General features: G+C 40.4%; 1 protein-coding gene and 1 long non-coding RNA gene across 2 annotated transcripts; both read left to right on the plus strand.

Annotated features, from left to right (window-relative positions):
- The first annotated feature begins 225 nt into the window (after positions 1-225).
- LOC149099926 (uncharacterized) lies at positions 226-5,242 on the plus strand. The gene is made up of 2 exons (XM_089278379.1): positions 226-1,973; positions 4,985-5,242. Exon 1 carries the CDS (start codon positions 614-616, stop codon positions 1,388-1,390), a length of 777 nt encoding a protein of 258 aa, XP_089134505.1. The 5' UTR covers positions 226-613; the 3' UTR covers positions 1,391-1,973; positions 4,985-5,242.
- Positions 5,243-11,028: 5,786 nt separating this feature from the next.
- Positions 11,029-11,695, plus strand: LOC110042770 (uncharacterized). The gene is made up of 2 exons (XR_016203454.1): positions 11,029-11,163; positions 11,559-11,695. It is a non-coding gene; the product is annotated as an uncharacterized LOC110042770 (long non-coding RNA).
- The last annotated feature ends 2,961 nt before the right edge of the window (positions 11,696-14,656 follow it).

The raw sequence follows: 14,656 nt of genomic DNA on the forward strand, positions 1-14,656 counted from the left end.
GCTGATGTTGCAGTTTTTCATTGCTTTCAGAGTTTGAAAAGTTCTTAACCTGCTCCATAGAAGAGTGGGAAAGGAAGGAAAAGGAGGTAGAGGCCAAGTTTCTGGAATTAAGTTTATCTGATAAGCTTGGAGTTGTCCAAAGTGGGCCTAGAAAAAGGGAGAAGTCCAACAAAGTTCAGCCTCAAGTTCAGCAAGACCCTTTTGCAAGCTATGTGTTACATGTCACGCGTCACGCGGGTTACATTTACCCATAACCCCCTTTGGTGTTACATTTACCCATAACACCCTTTGGTGTTATTGCTCAATTACCATGTGCTCAACTCGGATCAGCCATCTTGATGAACATTAAATAATTCATATACGTTCATGAAATGTGTGAGGATTTCCTGAACCTTATGACATGGTGTCAGAAGTGAAGAACCCAAGGCTTCAACAATTCAGCCTGGTCTCTCGTGACTGATTGCATTCAGACTCGTTCTATAAACGCTTCGAACTCTCCGTCTCTCTTCCATCGATCAACTCAACATGGTTTCGACTCTTTTCCGATCTTACTGATCTACTTGTCTCATCGATCGACTCATCGTTGTTTGGGACTCTCCTCCCCTCTGACATCATGGGTAAAGATCGACCTGTGTTTGACGCCAGCTCAGAGGATCGTCGTCGAGCTTTTAAATTCTTCATTGCAAACTTCAGGGATTATTGCATCATGGAAGACTACATCAATTCCGCCAAAGATGTGGACAGCAACGACTACTGGATACAAGCGAAATGGCCTAAAGTTATGGCGGCTCTTCGACGAGCTTTCCCTCAGGCCGAATGGGATGTACTTACCACAACCATCGACTCCCAAATTGCCGATGAAGATAAACAACATCCTGCCAAATGGTTAGCTAAACTCTCCAACCACTATCTTGGCGACGAACCCATCATCCAATGCACTCATAACTTTTTCCGCATCTTAAAACAGGACCCCGGGATGAGTATCCAACAGTGGCACACTGCAGTGCGACTGGAGTACCACAAATGTAACTTTCCTTCAGCAGTCGACGACAGGCTACAGAGAGACATTTTTGTAATTGGACTAAATGACACCTTCAAGCATTTTCGCAGCGACCTAATCTCACGGGAGAACCTGGCTTGTCTAACCTTTGAACAAGTCATCAATAAGGCTCAGGACTTTGAGGCTGGCTTCAAAACTGAATCAGCTATCACTAAACAACAGCTTGAGGAATCAGTCCACCAGCTCACACCCAGCGTGTCAAATGAGGACACAACTGATACAGCACACAAGGTCACACCCAATGCCATCAAGTCCAGAACTCCTCGCCGTCCCTTCAAACAACATGGTCTCCCTGCTTCACAGTCTCATGCCTCTCCTACCTGCTTGTAGTGCAGTCGCACACCACACGCCGCTCGTCGTGATTGCCCAGCAGCTAATGATACTTGCCATCGTTGCGGCAAAAGGGGCCACTGGCAACAAGTTTACCGAGCATCTGCTGCTAATACAGTGCACCAGGCAGACACAGGCTTTCAGTCAAGCACCGCTTATGTCATCACTCATGACATAGCGCAGGTTCAGTCTGCACCCAAGGGAATCTTTGTGGATCTGGATCTTAGCCCAACTCCCTCGCCAACAACAACTCGCCGCATCCGATTTCAAGTGGACTCTGGGTGCTGATGTAACACCATACACGTTACAGATCTACAGAAAATGCCTCCCGTAAAAGTTGAACCTTCCAATGTTCGTCTCCTTGACTACTCCAAATCCATCATCCCAACTGGAGGTCAAACCACATTGCACTGTACTCGCCAAGGCAAAATCTATGATGTACTGGTTCAAGTTATAACAGCACAAAGCTACTGTGCACCCCTACTGGGTCTGGCTGATAGTACTCGCATGGGTATCCTGAATTATGATGTGGACACTGTCAATCAACTCCATGTCACCTCCACACCTTCTTTACCTCCTCTTGGTGAGTTGACTTTTGATTCTATTAAAGTTAACTATCCCCATCTATTTGAGGGGCTGGGTGAACTGGGAGAACCTTACTCACTGACACTTGATCCTACTATTAAGCCCATCCAAGCTGCGCCCCATCGCTACGCTGCACCAAAGCTACCCATCATTAAAGAGGCACTGGACAAACTGATCGACACAGGTCAACTAGTTAGAGTGAATGAACCTACACCCTGGATATCAAACATGGTGGTACGTGAACGCCCACCATCAGCAACTAAGCCCACCAAAGTTCGCATTTGTTTAGACCCTTCCCAGACCATAAACAAAGCCATTCTCAGACCAGTATACCCCATCCCCACTCTGGAGGAGAACCTTCATTGCTTTCATCAGGCTAAGATTTTCTCAACTTTTGACATTAAAGATGCTTTTCAAACAATTAAGTTGACAGAGGAGTCCTCTAAGTTGACTACTATGCACACACCCTGGGGACGTTACCGCTGGACTCGACTTCCCTTTGGCATCAGTTCAGCTCCTGAGGAATTCCAGCGTCGCATTCATGATGTTCTCTGTGGTTTGGAGGGTGTTGTCAACATTGCCGATGACATCATCGTCATAGGTCGGGGCACATCGCTAAAAGAGGCCACACATGATCATGACTGCACAGTAATTGAGCTCCTAGACCGCCTCTCTCAGCATCACCTAAAGCTCAATCCAGACAAAGTCAAGTTAAAGACCTGCTCTGCACCCTTCATGGGTCACACCCTCATGCCTGAAGGACTAAAGCCCAGTAATGAGATTGCCAATGCAGTCCTGAACATGCTTCAACCTCAGGACAAAGCAGCCACACGGTGTTTCCTGGGCACAATTACTTATTTATCAAAGTTCTGCCCCTGCCTCAGTGAGGTGGTACGTCCTCTCCATGATCTCACTCACATTAATCAGAAGTTCCTGTGGGCTGACCAACACACAGAAGCTCTCCGACAAGCGAAGGAGTTAGTGTCTCAAGCTCCATGTCTCCGTTACTTTGACGTCAAAGCCCCAGTGGTACTTCAAGTTGATGCCTCGGAATATGGCCTTGGTGCAGCACTTCTTCAACCAGCCACTTGTTCTTTAAACTCCTCCGATACCTTGTGGCAACCGGTAGCCTACAGCTCAAGTTCTCTCAGCCAAACAGAACAACGATATGCTCAAATTGAAAAGGAAACTCTAGCCATTGTTCATGCATTCCACAAGTTTGACCAACTTCTCTTTGGCAAATCGGATGTGATTGTACATAGTGATCACAAGCCTCTGGAGACCATCTTCAAGCGCCCTCTGGCTTCCGCTCCACGCCGTCTTCAAAGCATGATGCTTACTCTTCAACGCTACACATTCTGCGTTGAGTACCACAAGGGGTCAACACTCCACATCGCTGACACTCTCTCGAGCCCCTCTACCCACCACCACTCACAAACAAGTGCATGACGAAGTGGTCTATCGAGTTGAATTTGAAACAGACACCCCTCAACTTTCTGCATTTCAAGATGCCACACTTCAAGAGCTAAGAACAGCAGCCATGACAGACCCTGAACAAATTGCCCTGCAATCTCTCATTAAGGCTGGCTGGCCCAATGACAAAGCCGTGGTTCCTGAACTAGCACGCCCATACTGGGCCATCCGTCATGAACTCACCTCACATGATGGGCTCCTGTTTAAACAAGATCGCGTCATTGTCCCCTCTTCTGCTCGTCCAACCATACTCCACAAGCTGCACGCTGCTCACCGCGGCTCAGAGTTCACCATTCGACATGCTCGGAGTTGCGTCTTCTGGCCAGGGATCAACAGTCAGGTTTCAGACATGTGCCAGAACTGTGTCATTTGTGCACAATATAAACAACAACACCCTCGGGAACCGCTCCAACCTTACCCTGTACCCACCTTACCTTGGCAACTGGTGTCACAAGACTTATTTGAGCTCAATGGCATACCATATCTGGTAACAGTTGATCACTACAGCGACTTTTATGAAATTGACCGCCTCTCATCTATTCAATCAACAGCTGTAGTGCAAGCCACCAAGCAACACTTTGGCCGACATGGAATTCCACACACGTTGCTAACGGATAATGGAGCTCAATACACCTCAGACTAGTTCAAAGAATTTGCCCAAACATACAAGTTCAATCACATCACGTCATCTCCATACTGGTCGCAATCCAATGGTCGTGCTGAAGCAGCTGTGAAGTCTGCCAAACATATTCTCCGCACAGCTAAAGATGTAGACTTGGCTCTCTTGTCAGTACGCAACACTCCCCCTGTTGGTCACACCTTCTCTCCGGCTCAGCGACTGTTTGGCCGGGCTCTCCGCAGCAATTTGCCTCAGCCATCAGTTACATTGGAACCATCCAAGCTTCAACGCGACACAGTAGTAACCGATCATTTGCATCGCAAATTACAGCAAAAGCAAGCCTACGACAAACATGCAGGACAACTCCTACCAGACTTTCCACCCGGAAGCTATGTCTATGCTAAACCTCGCCCTAATTCACCTTCGAAGGCATGGATCTCTGGACAGATCATTGGCTCTGCTGGCCCTAGATCTTACGGTATCAAAACTGGCTCCAGACAAATTAGGCAAAACCGTGTTCAAGTGCAACTGGCACCTCCCTCAAGTGCCAATGCCTCACAACATCAGACTAATACCACTCCACTCCTTCCTGACAAGCTTCGACCCAGCCCGTTAAACCCACATCCATCATATATTCCATCCGCAGTTTTCACAGCATCACCGAATGATGCTCGTCCATCTCCTATGCCTTCAAATGCCACTCCCTCGACACCAACGGTTCCACCTGAGCCAGGTTCTGAAGCGCCTTCATCACTCTGTCCAGTCACCCCACCGCCTGCATCCCCCTCTCCAATTCCCCGTGCTTCTCCTGTGTCACCCAGTCCACCAGCACCTCAAACAGTTACTCGTAGTGGTCGAGCCATTCGACGACCTGCCCGTTATGCTGACTGAGCATTGACAAAGAATTTTCATTGCAGGTGAAGAACACTACCCATTGCTGTAAGCGTGGGTGTTACTGTCAGTGGAACTGGATGCTGCTGTCAAGTGGGAGAAGGCCTTGAACATTAATGACCCTTTATGATCAGACCATTTGGAACTGTCTTAGACATTAATGAGATTTTAATTTTTGTTTGTTGTTTTCCTTTATTTCCTTGTTCCTGTTATCGTTATTGTTATGGTTGTTAGCATTCTGGTGATCAGAAAGCAACCTTGATTTAAAAAAAAAAGAGAAGAAAGCATGTTACATGTCACGCGTCATGCGGGTTACATTTACCCATAACCCCCTTTGGTGTTACATTTACCCATAACACCCTTTGGTGTTATTGCTCAATTACCATGTGCTCAACTCGGATCAGCCATCTTGATGAACATTAAATAATTCATATACGTTCATGAAATGTGTGAGGATTTCCTGAACCTTATTACATATGCAGCTGAACTTCAAATTACGTTTTCAGCAAGGTACATGTGTGTTATTGTTATTGTTATTTTTATTAATATTGCTTATATTTACCCTTGTAGAATAAATAAAAATTGACAGATTTAATGGGTTTTTTTTATTATTGGCATCTGTTAGTGAGACATGCATCAAAATTATTTCTCACCGTTGAGCAAGAGCAAAACTTAGTCTTACCAACAATCTTTTACTACCAGTAGTTGTTATGTAGAGATCTCTAAAAACAATTATAAGCAGTTTAGTTCAGTAAATTGAATTAAAGTTGAGACATGCAGGTCAAGATCCCAAAAATTTCCAAAATAAGCTCTCCAGTGATTTATTTGCTTAACTACAACCCATTTTGTTTGTTAGTTATTTTTTAATCCTAAGGTCTGCAGTGACTGGAGAGAGATTACTCTGACAATACATGATTAAGTATTTCAGGAGGATGAAGAGAACCCCACTGATATACATGATGTAAAGGTGAATAGTTCTATGCCTTTAAGTTTGTCCCTTAGAAGAACAGTAAGCCGCATTTTGTTTCTATTGATCAATAAATAGAAAGACACTTAGCAACATTTCTTGTTTATCTGAGGATGCTTGTTTGGCTTTTCGTACTGAACAAGTAAAACCAGCATGTAACCAGAACAAAGACAATCATGGAACTATTCTAGTGGGAATCACAAACCGCTTTTGGTTTTATTTTACATTTTTACACATGAGACTTATCCGTGATCTTCACTCTCACCTTACTTATATTTCATGGAAATTGAGTGTAAAGAATGGGGCTTCCTCGTAAAGAAACTCTTTGGTAATCATCATGGCACTGGGGATTATGGACATCTAATTATTGACCCAGTGCCATGTTACTCCACCCTATCTATTCTCTTCACAAAAACTCTGGCCAAGGCCTTGAAGCATCTTGCAAGGTGCATTAAATTCTCTATTCCAGGGCAACCAACCATGATGCATCAGCACCGGGACAGTCTTGTAAGTTAAGTTTTAAAAGATGTGCAGGCCAATTTTACCTTTATTGTTGGGTGAACATATTCAGTCCAAGTATTATAAGTGAAGTAGGCCTGCATGTTATACTCTATCAATAACCATTGAAGGGATTGCTTTCAAGTCACAAATATTAGGTATAACCTGGTGACTAATTTTTTGCAGATCGTCTAATCAATTTGTAACATAACTACCCTTTCACGGCTGGTTTTTCTTAGGCAGGAACATGGCTTGTTGGGCCAGTGTTCACTACTGGTGAATGCTTGTATCACTGCAGAACCTTTATTGTTATAAATAATTATTGAACATGATGTATGTGCAGCCCAGACAAATGTTTCTATCCTTGGTTTTAACTTGTTTAAAGTGCACCTAACCCAAAAATTTTTTTCCTAAAATGAATTTTACTTGTTATTTGAAATACTTCTGCAAAAAATTTTGGGATTCGGTTAAATCCTCGATTTTCTGTGCTCCAATGAAATCTTGAAAATAGCTCCAAAACAACGCCATTTTGTTTCAAGACCGAGTTTGAGGAGAATGGGTCCAGCGGCTACTGTGATGTCTACCCAGGAAGGTTGAATATCTCACGTCCTCTCATTTCCTTCAGGATGGTCCAATACACATTGGAAACGTGCACAAAGACGCCTTCCAGAAGTGCTATCGGCTGTTGTTGCAATATCCCAGATTTAAAGAATAATATACTGTGCAATTTACTGGCAATGATCGGTCACACGTTACTGTGAAGATTTAAATGATAGTTGATTTTATCAAACTGAAACAAGTGAACTGAGTCTGTGAGAACCATTGAAGAACTCTCAGTGGACTTTGTTCTGCAGACTTTCAAATGCTATTTTCAAAATTTTCTGCTTAAAGCCAACCAGCAATTTGTAGAAATACTACAGACAACCTACATCTTCCAATCCCGCAGTATTTACAACATAGCCAGCAAAGTTGTGTGATTAATCAAGAAGTGTTCAACCGCTATACTGATATGCAAATAGATAGCAACTGTATGCCGCCAACCAACACTTATTTCTCTTTCGATTCAGATAAAAGTCGAGGATTAATCCTTTAGAATTACATGATAACAAGATTGTTAGACTCACCGAGTTTTTCAAAGATTTGGAAATCAGCAGTGCGACAAACAGTCTGTGCAATAATGAACGCATAACATTATCTGCAGACTGGTTAGGGACCAAATCCTTTTCACTTATCCAATGAATTTCACTGCAAACTTTGGGAAAAATTTACATCGGTTGTTTGGAGTTACGACTTAAAACATGTGACAATGTGAAATCCGTAATTGTATGAAGTGTTTCCTTCCACCTTGCTTCCCACAACTTCAAAGCTACAGGTCCAAACAATTCTACGATTTTCAATTGATCGAAGCCAGTGTTTTGGAGGTCATCAAGTCTCTAAAACTGCAACACTTATGTCACTCTTATAAACATGAGGCATTCCAGAAAGTAAAACAAACTGGATTCAATAGGAAAACCATATCTTGACAAAATACATTCTTGCTAAGGACACATCCACGAGGAGCTTAACCCTTCTCAGGAGTCACCGGGAATCTCCCAGCACAACGTCTGTGACGTGACATAGTAATTACATTGGGGATAGAAAATTATGTCAACAAGGACACAAAGCAGATTAAAAATAATCTCCTCGGGCCGATCGGCGTGTGTCATTTCCTGGTATTGGGTTATTGAATTCATCAGATGAAAGCCAGAAGAGGATGGTTGATAGATTACTGAATTGTTTGGCATTGAAATGAATTTTGCGGGAAAGACAAATTATTTGTGTCTCGCGTGCCAACACAATGGCACGCTCTGCGAAGGAGACGAGAGATTTTTCTCTCCAATGTATTTATGGCTCTTGTCTCAACCAGAGGAAAAGATGGTACCCTTTGTCTAGTGAACTTGTGGGCCGAAAAGTCGGTCAGTTTGTTAAAGGAAAGTTTTTTTGAGGAATTTCCAAGCAAAATTAGTCACGTTAAAATTGGGAGCTTATGGTGGGACAACAGAGAGCACATCCCGTTTGAGTGGTTTTCAGTGAAAAGTTCACAAGAAGCCTTCGCCATATCTTTGTTTGGTCTCCTTGGTGGCTTGCTCAAGCAGTTGTTGACAAAAGAAAGTGGACTTTTGTCATCCAGAGTTTTTGAACGTGTCATGAACGCAATAAACAATGCTGTCAACAATCACAATGTGGGTTCGGTGATCGATGCTCAAACACCAAAAAGCCAGAGAATCACCATCCTTGAAAAGGAACTAAAATTTTATCCAGAGCAAGTTAGAGAAGTGGAAGTTTTGATCTTGGCAGTTATGGAAATTCCTCCAGAAACATCTTTGCCGTCAAAACTTATTAGATCATCGAACCTTGAAAGTGTTGAGAAAAGTTCGCTTGGACCCATCACCAAGAAATGAGAAATGAGATCTGTTTCTAGCATTGCTTTAGATGTGATCCAAAATGCCTTCAACTCTTCTTATTTAAGTTTGGGAGCCATTCTGGGCTACAGATCTATTTATGGCAATCAGGAACACCAGTTGGCTGTGAGTTCAGCAGTTTCGGAAGCTGTAGAGATTGTTGCCCTAAACAAAGGACTCAAGGCTGCAGCAGACTTCGCGTTTACTCTCCAGGTTCAGCAGAAGTAACAGATTGCCATGCTAGCACCAGATTGGCTACAGGTCTATGTCAAACTGGAGACAAAGTTACCAGACAATGGCTGGCAAACCATTTTAAACTTCCTAAATTTCGGAAGAAGTGGGGTAAGTTTATGTTTTATTTGTTTGAGAACATTGTGCTTTAAACTCTGTGATTTACAGTGTAGGCTCATTGTTCTTCTACTTTGTAATTTAACAAGCAAGAAATGCAAATCCTAGCTGCTAATCAAACTATGGATACTTCAGTTTAACAAATAGAGTCATGCGTCTGGTCAGTAATTGATCACAGATGACGTCACATTGTGGTAAAAACAAAATAGTGATACATTTAGCTGAACTCAGAGTCAAAACAGAAAAAGGAATTGATGTTGATGTCATTTTGCCTGTCCTTCTCCTTGATCACAAGTAAGCACTGACCAAAAGGCACCATTAATTCAGCTTATTATACATAGAACTCACTACAATCTCTTTTCTGATTGGCCAAAAGCATACAGTGAATTTTCAAAAAATCAAAATCAGCACCTGTGACATCATCTGGTAGCTGCAGATTATATAATAATCATGTCAAGGACACTCAAGGTCACCGGTAGTCGTGTCATGTATTACTGCGGAGCATGATTTTTTAGGGTAATCATGTCAACTTTGTGCACTTTGTGTTGCTTGCCATCAGTGAAGAAGCAAAAACAGGACTTCCGTTTTTTTTTTCGTTCAATGTATAGTAACAAATATAGAAAATAATGAAGCCTCCGCCTTTGGCTGATAACCCCTACACATACCTCATCCTCAATTATTCTGGATATCACGAAAACCTTATCCAATAATTGTTTGTAATTGGAGATAATCACCATATGCAACATGATGGTTGGAAAATCATTTACCGCATTTTGTTCTTAATGGCTGGCTATGCTTATTTTGGATTTTTGGTTCTTAAGTCACACAAACTCACTTAAGGGTGCCAATTGTCATATTTTTCTTTTTAACAACAGAAAGATGGTGACCTACAGCGTCTCCTAACAGAGAACATGATCAAAGAATGCAAGTCAGTTATATTTTCAACAGTGAGGTCTCTTTTGAAAATAGAGCCTCTAGATCCTCAGTACAGGATCACAGAATATTCTGTTGGTCTAGCTCCTACACTAATTTGGACAATCAGAGAAGCTAGACTACATAACTCAGCAAACCCCTCTATGATTTTTAACCTCAGGTAATAGGTAATGTCAAATGTTGTATAATTATAGTCTATTAGTGCTGTTAAGACTGCTACTACAGTAGCTATAGTTATTTTCTGCTTTGTTGTTTTTTTTTATTATTGGTGTAGTTTTGTTTTTATTACTGTTATAGCTTAAGCATCATAATTTTGATGATCACTTCTACTAAATCAATTAACTGTCTACTACTGTGTTAACTATTCTTAGTTAACAGAATTGTTTATGATGCGATCATTTTTTAGCCAGTTTAGTTTTAAGAGCATGCTATTTAGTGTACAGATCATTAGCAATTGAAATTGGTGAAAGGTAGAATAATTAGGAAAATATTTAAAACCTAAGACAGCAAATACATGTGTTCATGATCAACACTAGTTAGATATTTCATTACTTTCTGAATTCCTCGTTGATGTGAATTCTTTGACTAACATAAACTTTGTAATACAACCATTTCTGAGCTTAAAATTCACCATCTTTATTCACTCATCACAACAGTTTCTGTAATGTAGGTGTTGTCAGTGACTCAGCCTTTTGATTAACTGAACAGGTAAAGATCAAGTCTCTGAGGGAGTAGTTGCAGTGAATTTCAACCACTCATATTCAGAGAGTTCTGATTCAGTTTATCCATTAGCAATTGGAAATTGCAAAGAGAACAGGTAACATATTTTAAAGCGGTCATTATATGCTGGGGGGATTAGGGGGACCATCTTAAAGTTGCTTGTTATACTACTATTTAATGATCATATTTCTCCAGGGAAGAAATACAAAAGCTTATCAGACGATTGAATCTCGAAAAAACATCATTAAAGAAAGAGGTTTATCTGTAGATGGCACATGCTACAAGATCAAGTTTGTTGGTAAGTAGGATTTTTGGGGGGATGGGGGAGTTGAGTTGATGTTGCAATAACAATAATTGAGTGGGCTACAGGATAGACCTGAAAAATGATCAGTATTCCTTGTCATCAGCACTCAAGAGTCTGATGCAAATTGTAATATTGTAATTTTGTGGCCTTTCCAAATTCAATTGAACCTTCCCTCTTATGTCATGAACTGCACTGCACTGTCTATGTATATGTTAAAGAAAAGTTTGCCTTTCATCTGAAAGTGAAAGGCAACTAGGGTTTGCTGTAAATATGCATTGAAGAAACTAGTTTATTTTTGACAGTTACATCCTTATTTGATAGTTGTTAATTCTTCAATAAATGGCATGATTGTGCTATATTTGCTAACCTCAAATTTATGTTTATTTTAGTGACACTGGATTACAAGTCTCTCTTACTACTTATACAGAGGAAATTGGAAGATCAGGGTGAAGGAGATGACGATCATTGGGAGCCACTGGTGGGCAAAGGGGTTGAGGTTGGATTCTGTGTGTTTTGCAGGCCTTGAGGGTAAGTAAGAATCGCTTTCTTGTTATATACAGATAGTATAATAATATTGAAGGTTAAATATAGCTTTTGGATTACAGTAAACAGTTCTCCAAATGATATAATTATTGATTAGGTTCTGAGTCGAATCTCTGTTTCTTGAGCACTCCATTGTTTTTAACTTCCTGATTTTATTGAGTAGCAATTTTTTGCTTCCATTGCAAAAAAGTTAGAAGACATTTAGTAGATTTACCCCATAGTTTATGAAGCTCCCAATCTTTCAAACTAATTTCCTTCCCTCTAGGTGGTCCACAAATAGGAATCTGATTATTGCCTAGCATAAAAATATTTTTCCTGAAATTTGAACTACAGGGAATGGAATCAAGAATACTGTAGGGAGTAAAGTTGTTGTCAAGCTACACTTGATTGCAAACATTTTTGTGATTGCATGCTGTTAAATACTCCTCTCAGTCAAATAGATTTACATACAGTGTATGTGTATGTAACCCCCCATGATAGATTAATTATCTGTTTGTAACAAAATTTATTCCCCTTTTTGATTTGCAGGCTCGCAAAGAACATTTGCCTTGCATATTCTTGAGTAAACAAAACACACTCTAATTGTATTAGCCATCCAAGCTTTCTTTCGATTTTCAGACAACTTTAAAATTTTAGAACACTGCAAATGCCTTAAGTAGTGTTGATCTTGAGTATTTTGATCAGGTGTATTGACTTCATGAATAACCTGAGTCCTGGTAATAATAATTATTATGTAATTAAAAAAATATATTATATTTTTGTAGATGGACTGGACTAAGGGATGATCTGGAGTTTTTGCTCCCTTCATCAGGAGACGTGAAACACTGAGCAACTACTTGGTTCTTTGGGTCAATTTGCCTATTGCATTGGAGCCCTTAAAGCGTGCAATGAAGCTTTGGCAATATATGGCCCTTAAAACCCTTGGTGTTATGAACGCATGCAGGTGAAGTTGCACGCTGGCCAACAGACCACAGTGATTAAGAGTAACATTCATGTCAGCTCTATGTCTGGTTAGTGAATAGTAATTTAAAGTGAAATTTTGATTTACTATTGTCCCAAGGTTGAATTAAACAACTGGATATTAGGAAATAAGTACAGGTGAAGCATAAGCTTCACTTGTAAAGTGCTTATGAATATTTTATATAATTAGCGCTATATAAATTTAATTATTATTATTATTATAATTTCAATACCTGCACCTGATGTCCAGTTATCTCTTTTAGAAGGATATGGAAGAACAGATATCATGCTCTCCAGAAACACTAGGGACTGGTCATTATTTACTGGGGGGAGGGGAGGGCCATTATATTTGGGGGGAAGGTCACTATTTTTTGAGTTCCACTTTGGGGAGGGCCATTTTTAAAAAAATTTCATTGAGGGGAGGGTTACGATTTTTTGAGATTATAAGTATTTACCATGAGTCTTTCAACTCAGAGTTCTCTTGATTTGGGTCACTCTACCCCGTGGATTTTAATTTGTCACTGGTTGCAGCATGAAAAGTGAAATATGGGCCTATAATAAAAGTACATGTATTATGAATACAAAGGTCTTTATTAAAGGCATAACTGTTCAATGAAACACTTTGTGTCGGTTTCTTACATGATTCATTTGTTGTACGAAGTTTGTACAAAATTTAAAAATACAACACATGAGAACATGTCATGATCAGTAGCAGCTAAAAACTGCAAAAGTTCCATTTGTGAGTTGCGCATGTGTACCACACATTGCTTATAACTAATGATACCTAATAATATGCTCTACTTTTTGAACAATAACAATATTTTCCTTGAGAATTAAAGTAATATAGAAAACTTCTGACAGTTAGTCTGACACATGATCCAGGTGTGGTGTGCAAGTTGGGGAATTATCCCAGTATGGGCCATAATGGTCATCTGAAGTATTCTGCTGTTCTGGTGGTGTCTGGGCCGGTGATTACGTACGACTAAGGTGTTGCATAACAATTTACTAGTTTAGTGATTTTCACCTTTAATGCCAAATATAATGTTTACTTATGTTTTATTTCCACTCCATACAGGCATGAGAGCCCAGAAATATTTGAATCTCAAGTTGACAGAATATTGCATTCAAAAGAACTGCGGAGACTTTGTGCTGTTTTTCGTGACTGCATATTTTATTTTAAAGGTATAATTTATATACACAAGAATTCTTTTACATATATTGTTGTGATAAATTCCATTTTTGAAACAAGAAATATATTTGATTTTTAAACTATTTTTTCACTGACAGACACAACCATGAAGGATGATGTTACTTGTATAATGAAGCATGACTGCTGCAGATTCCAGGAGTATGAGCATGTCAGACTGAAGCACTTGATTCAGTACCTAGATTCAGCAAAAGTGCACTGGAATCAAGTGTTCAAACCAAAAGCTCCTGACCATGACAAAGCATTAAGTAGCAAGGTACTTGACAAGGTGCAAATAATTTGTGGTGCTGCTGAGTCCTTGGAAGAACAACTAAAGAGACTGCACAAAACTGGTGTGGAGCTATGGCCACCTTTCTGTGATGCTAACAGTCTCATTGATGGTACACTACAGCTGATAGAGTCATACAATTTACCTCCCACTTGTGATGATGTCCTTGACCTCACTGATGCAGGACCTGGTGTGGGAGTCTCCAATACACATGTGAGATACCGAGATGCTGAAATAGTCAGACTTGACAATAGTGTAAGAAGAAACAGAATACATAGAGCAAGGAATGATTCAGGGCAGAATGAAGCAGAGAGGACAAATGCAGCAATAGGTAGTGAAATATAAAACATTTTATATAAATAACAATTCAATTGAGCTACTTGTTTAAAACATTTACTGTATGGTCTGCTTCTTTTGAACTGTGCAGATATTTATTTTGTCATATTAACCTTGTTTTATAGCATGCAATATTTAATGGAGTGTGGTTTTCAATTGCAGGCGATGCATTG

Source organism: Orbicella faveolata, unplaced genomic scaffold (genome assembly GCF_042242905.1).
Source record: "Orbicella faveolata isolate gen_17 unplaced genomic scaffold, um_ofav_v1 contig_46, whole genome shotgun sequence".
NCBI lineage: Eukaryota > Metazoa > Cnidaria > Anthozoa > Scleractinia > Merulinidae > Orbicella > Orbicella faveolata.

Coding starts and splice junctions, on each gene's coding strand:
- LOC149099926 (XM_089278379.1), top strand. CDS start 614: ATGGGTAAAGATCGACCTGTGTTTGACGCCAGCTCAGAGGATCGTCGT.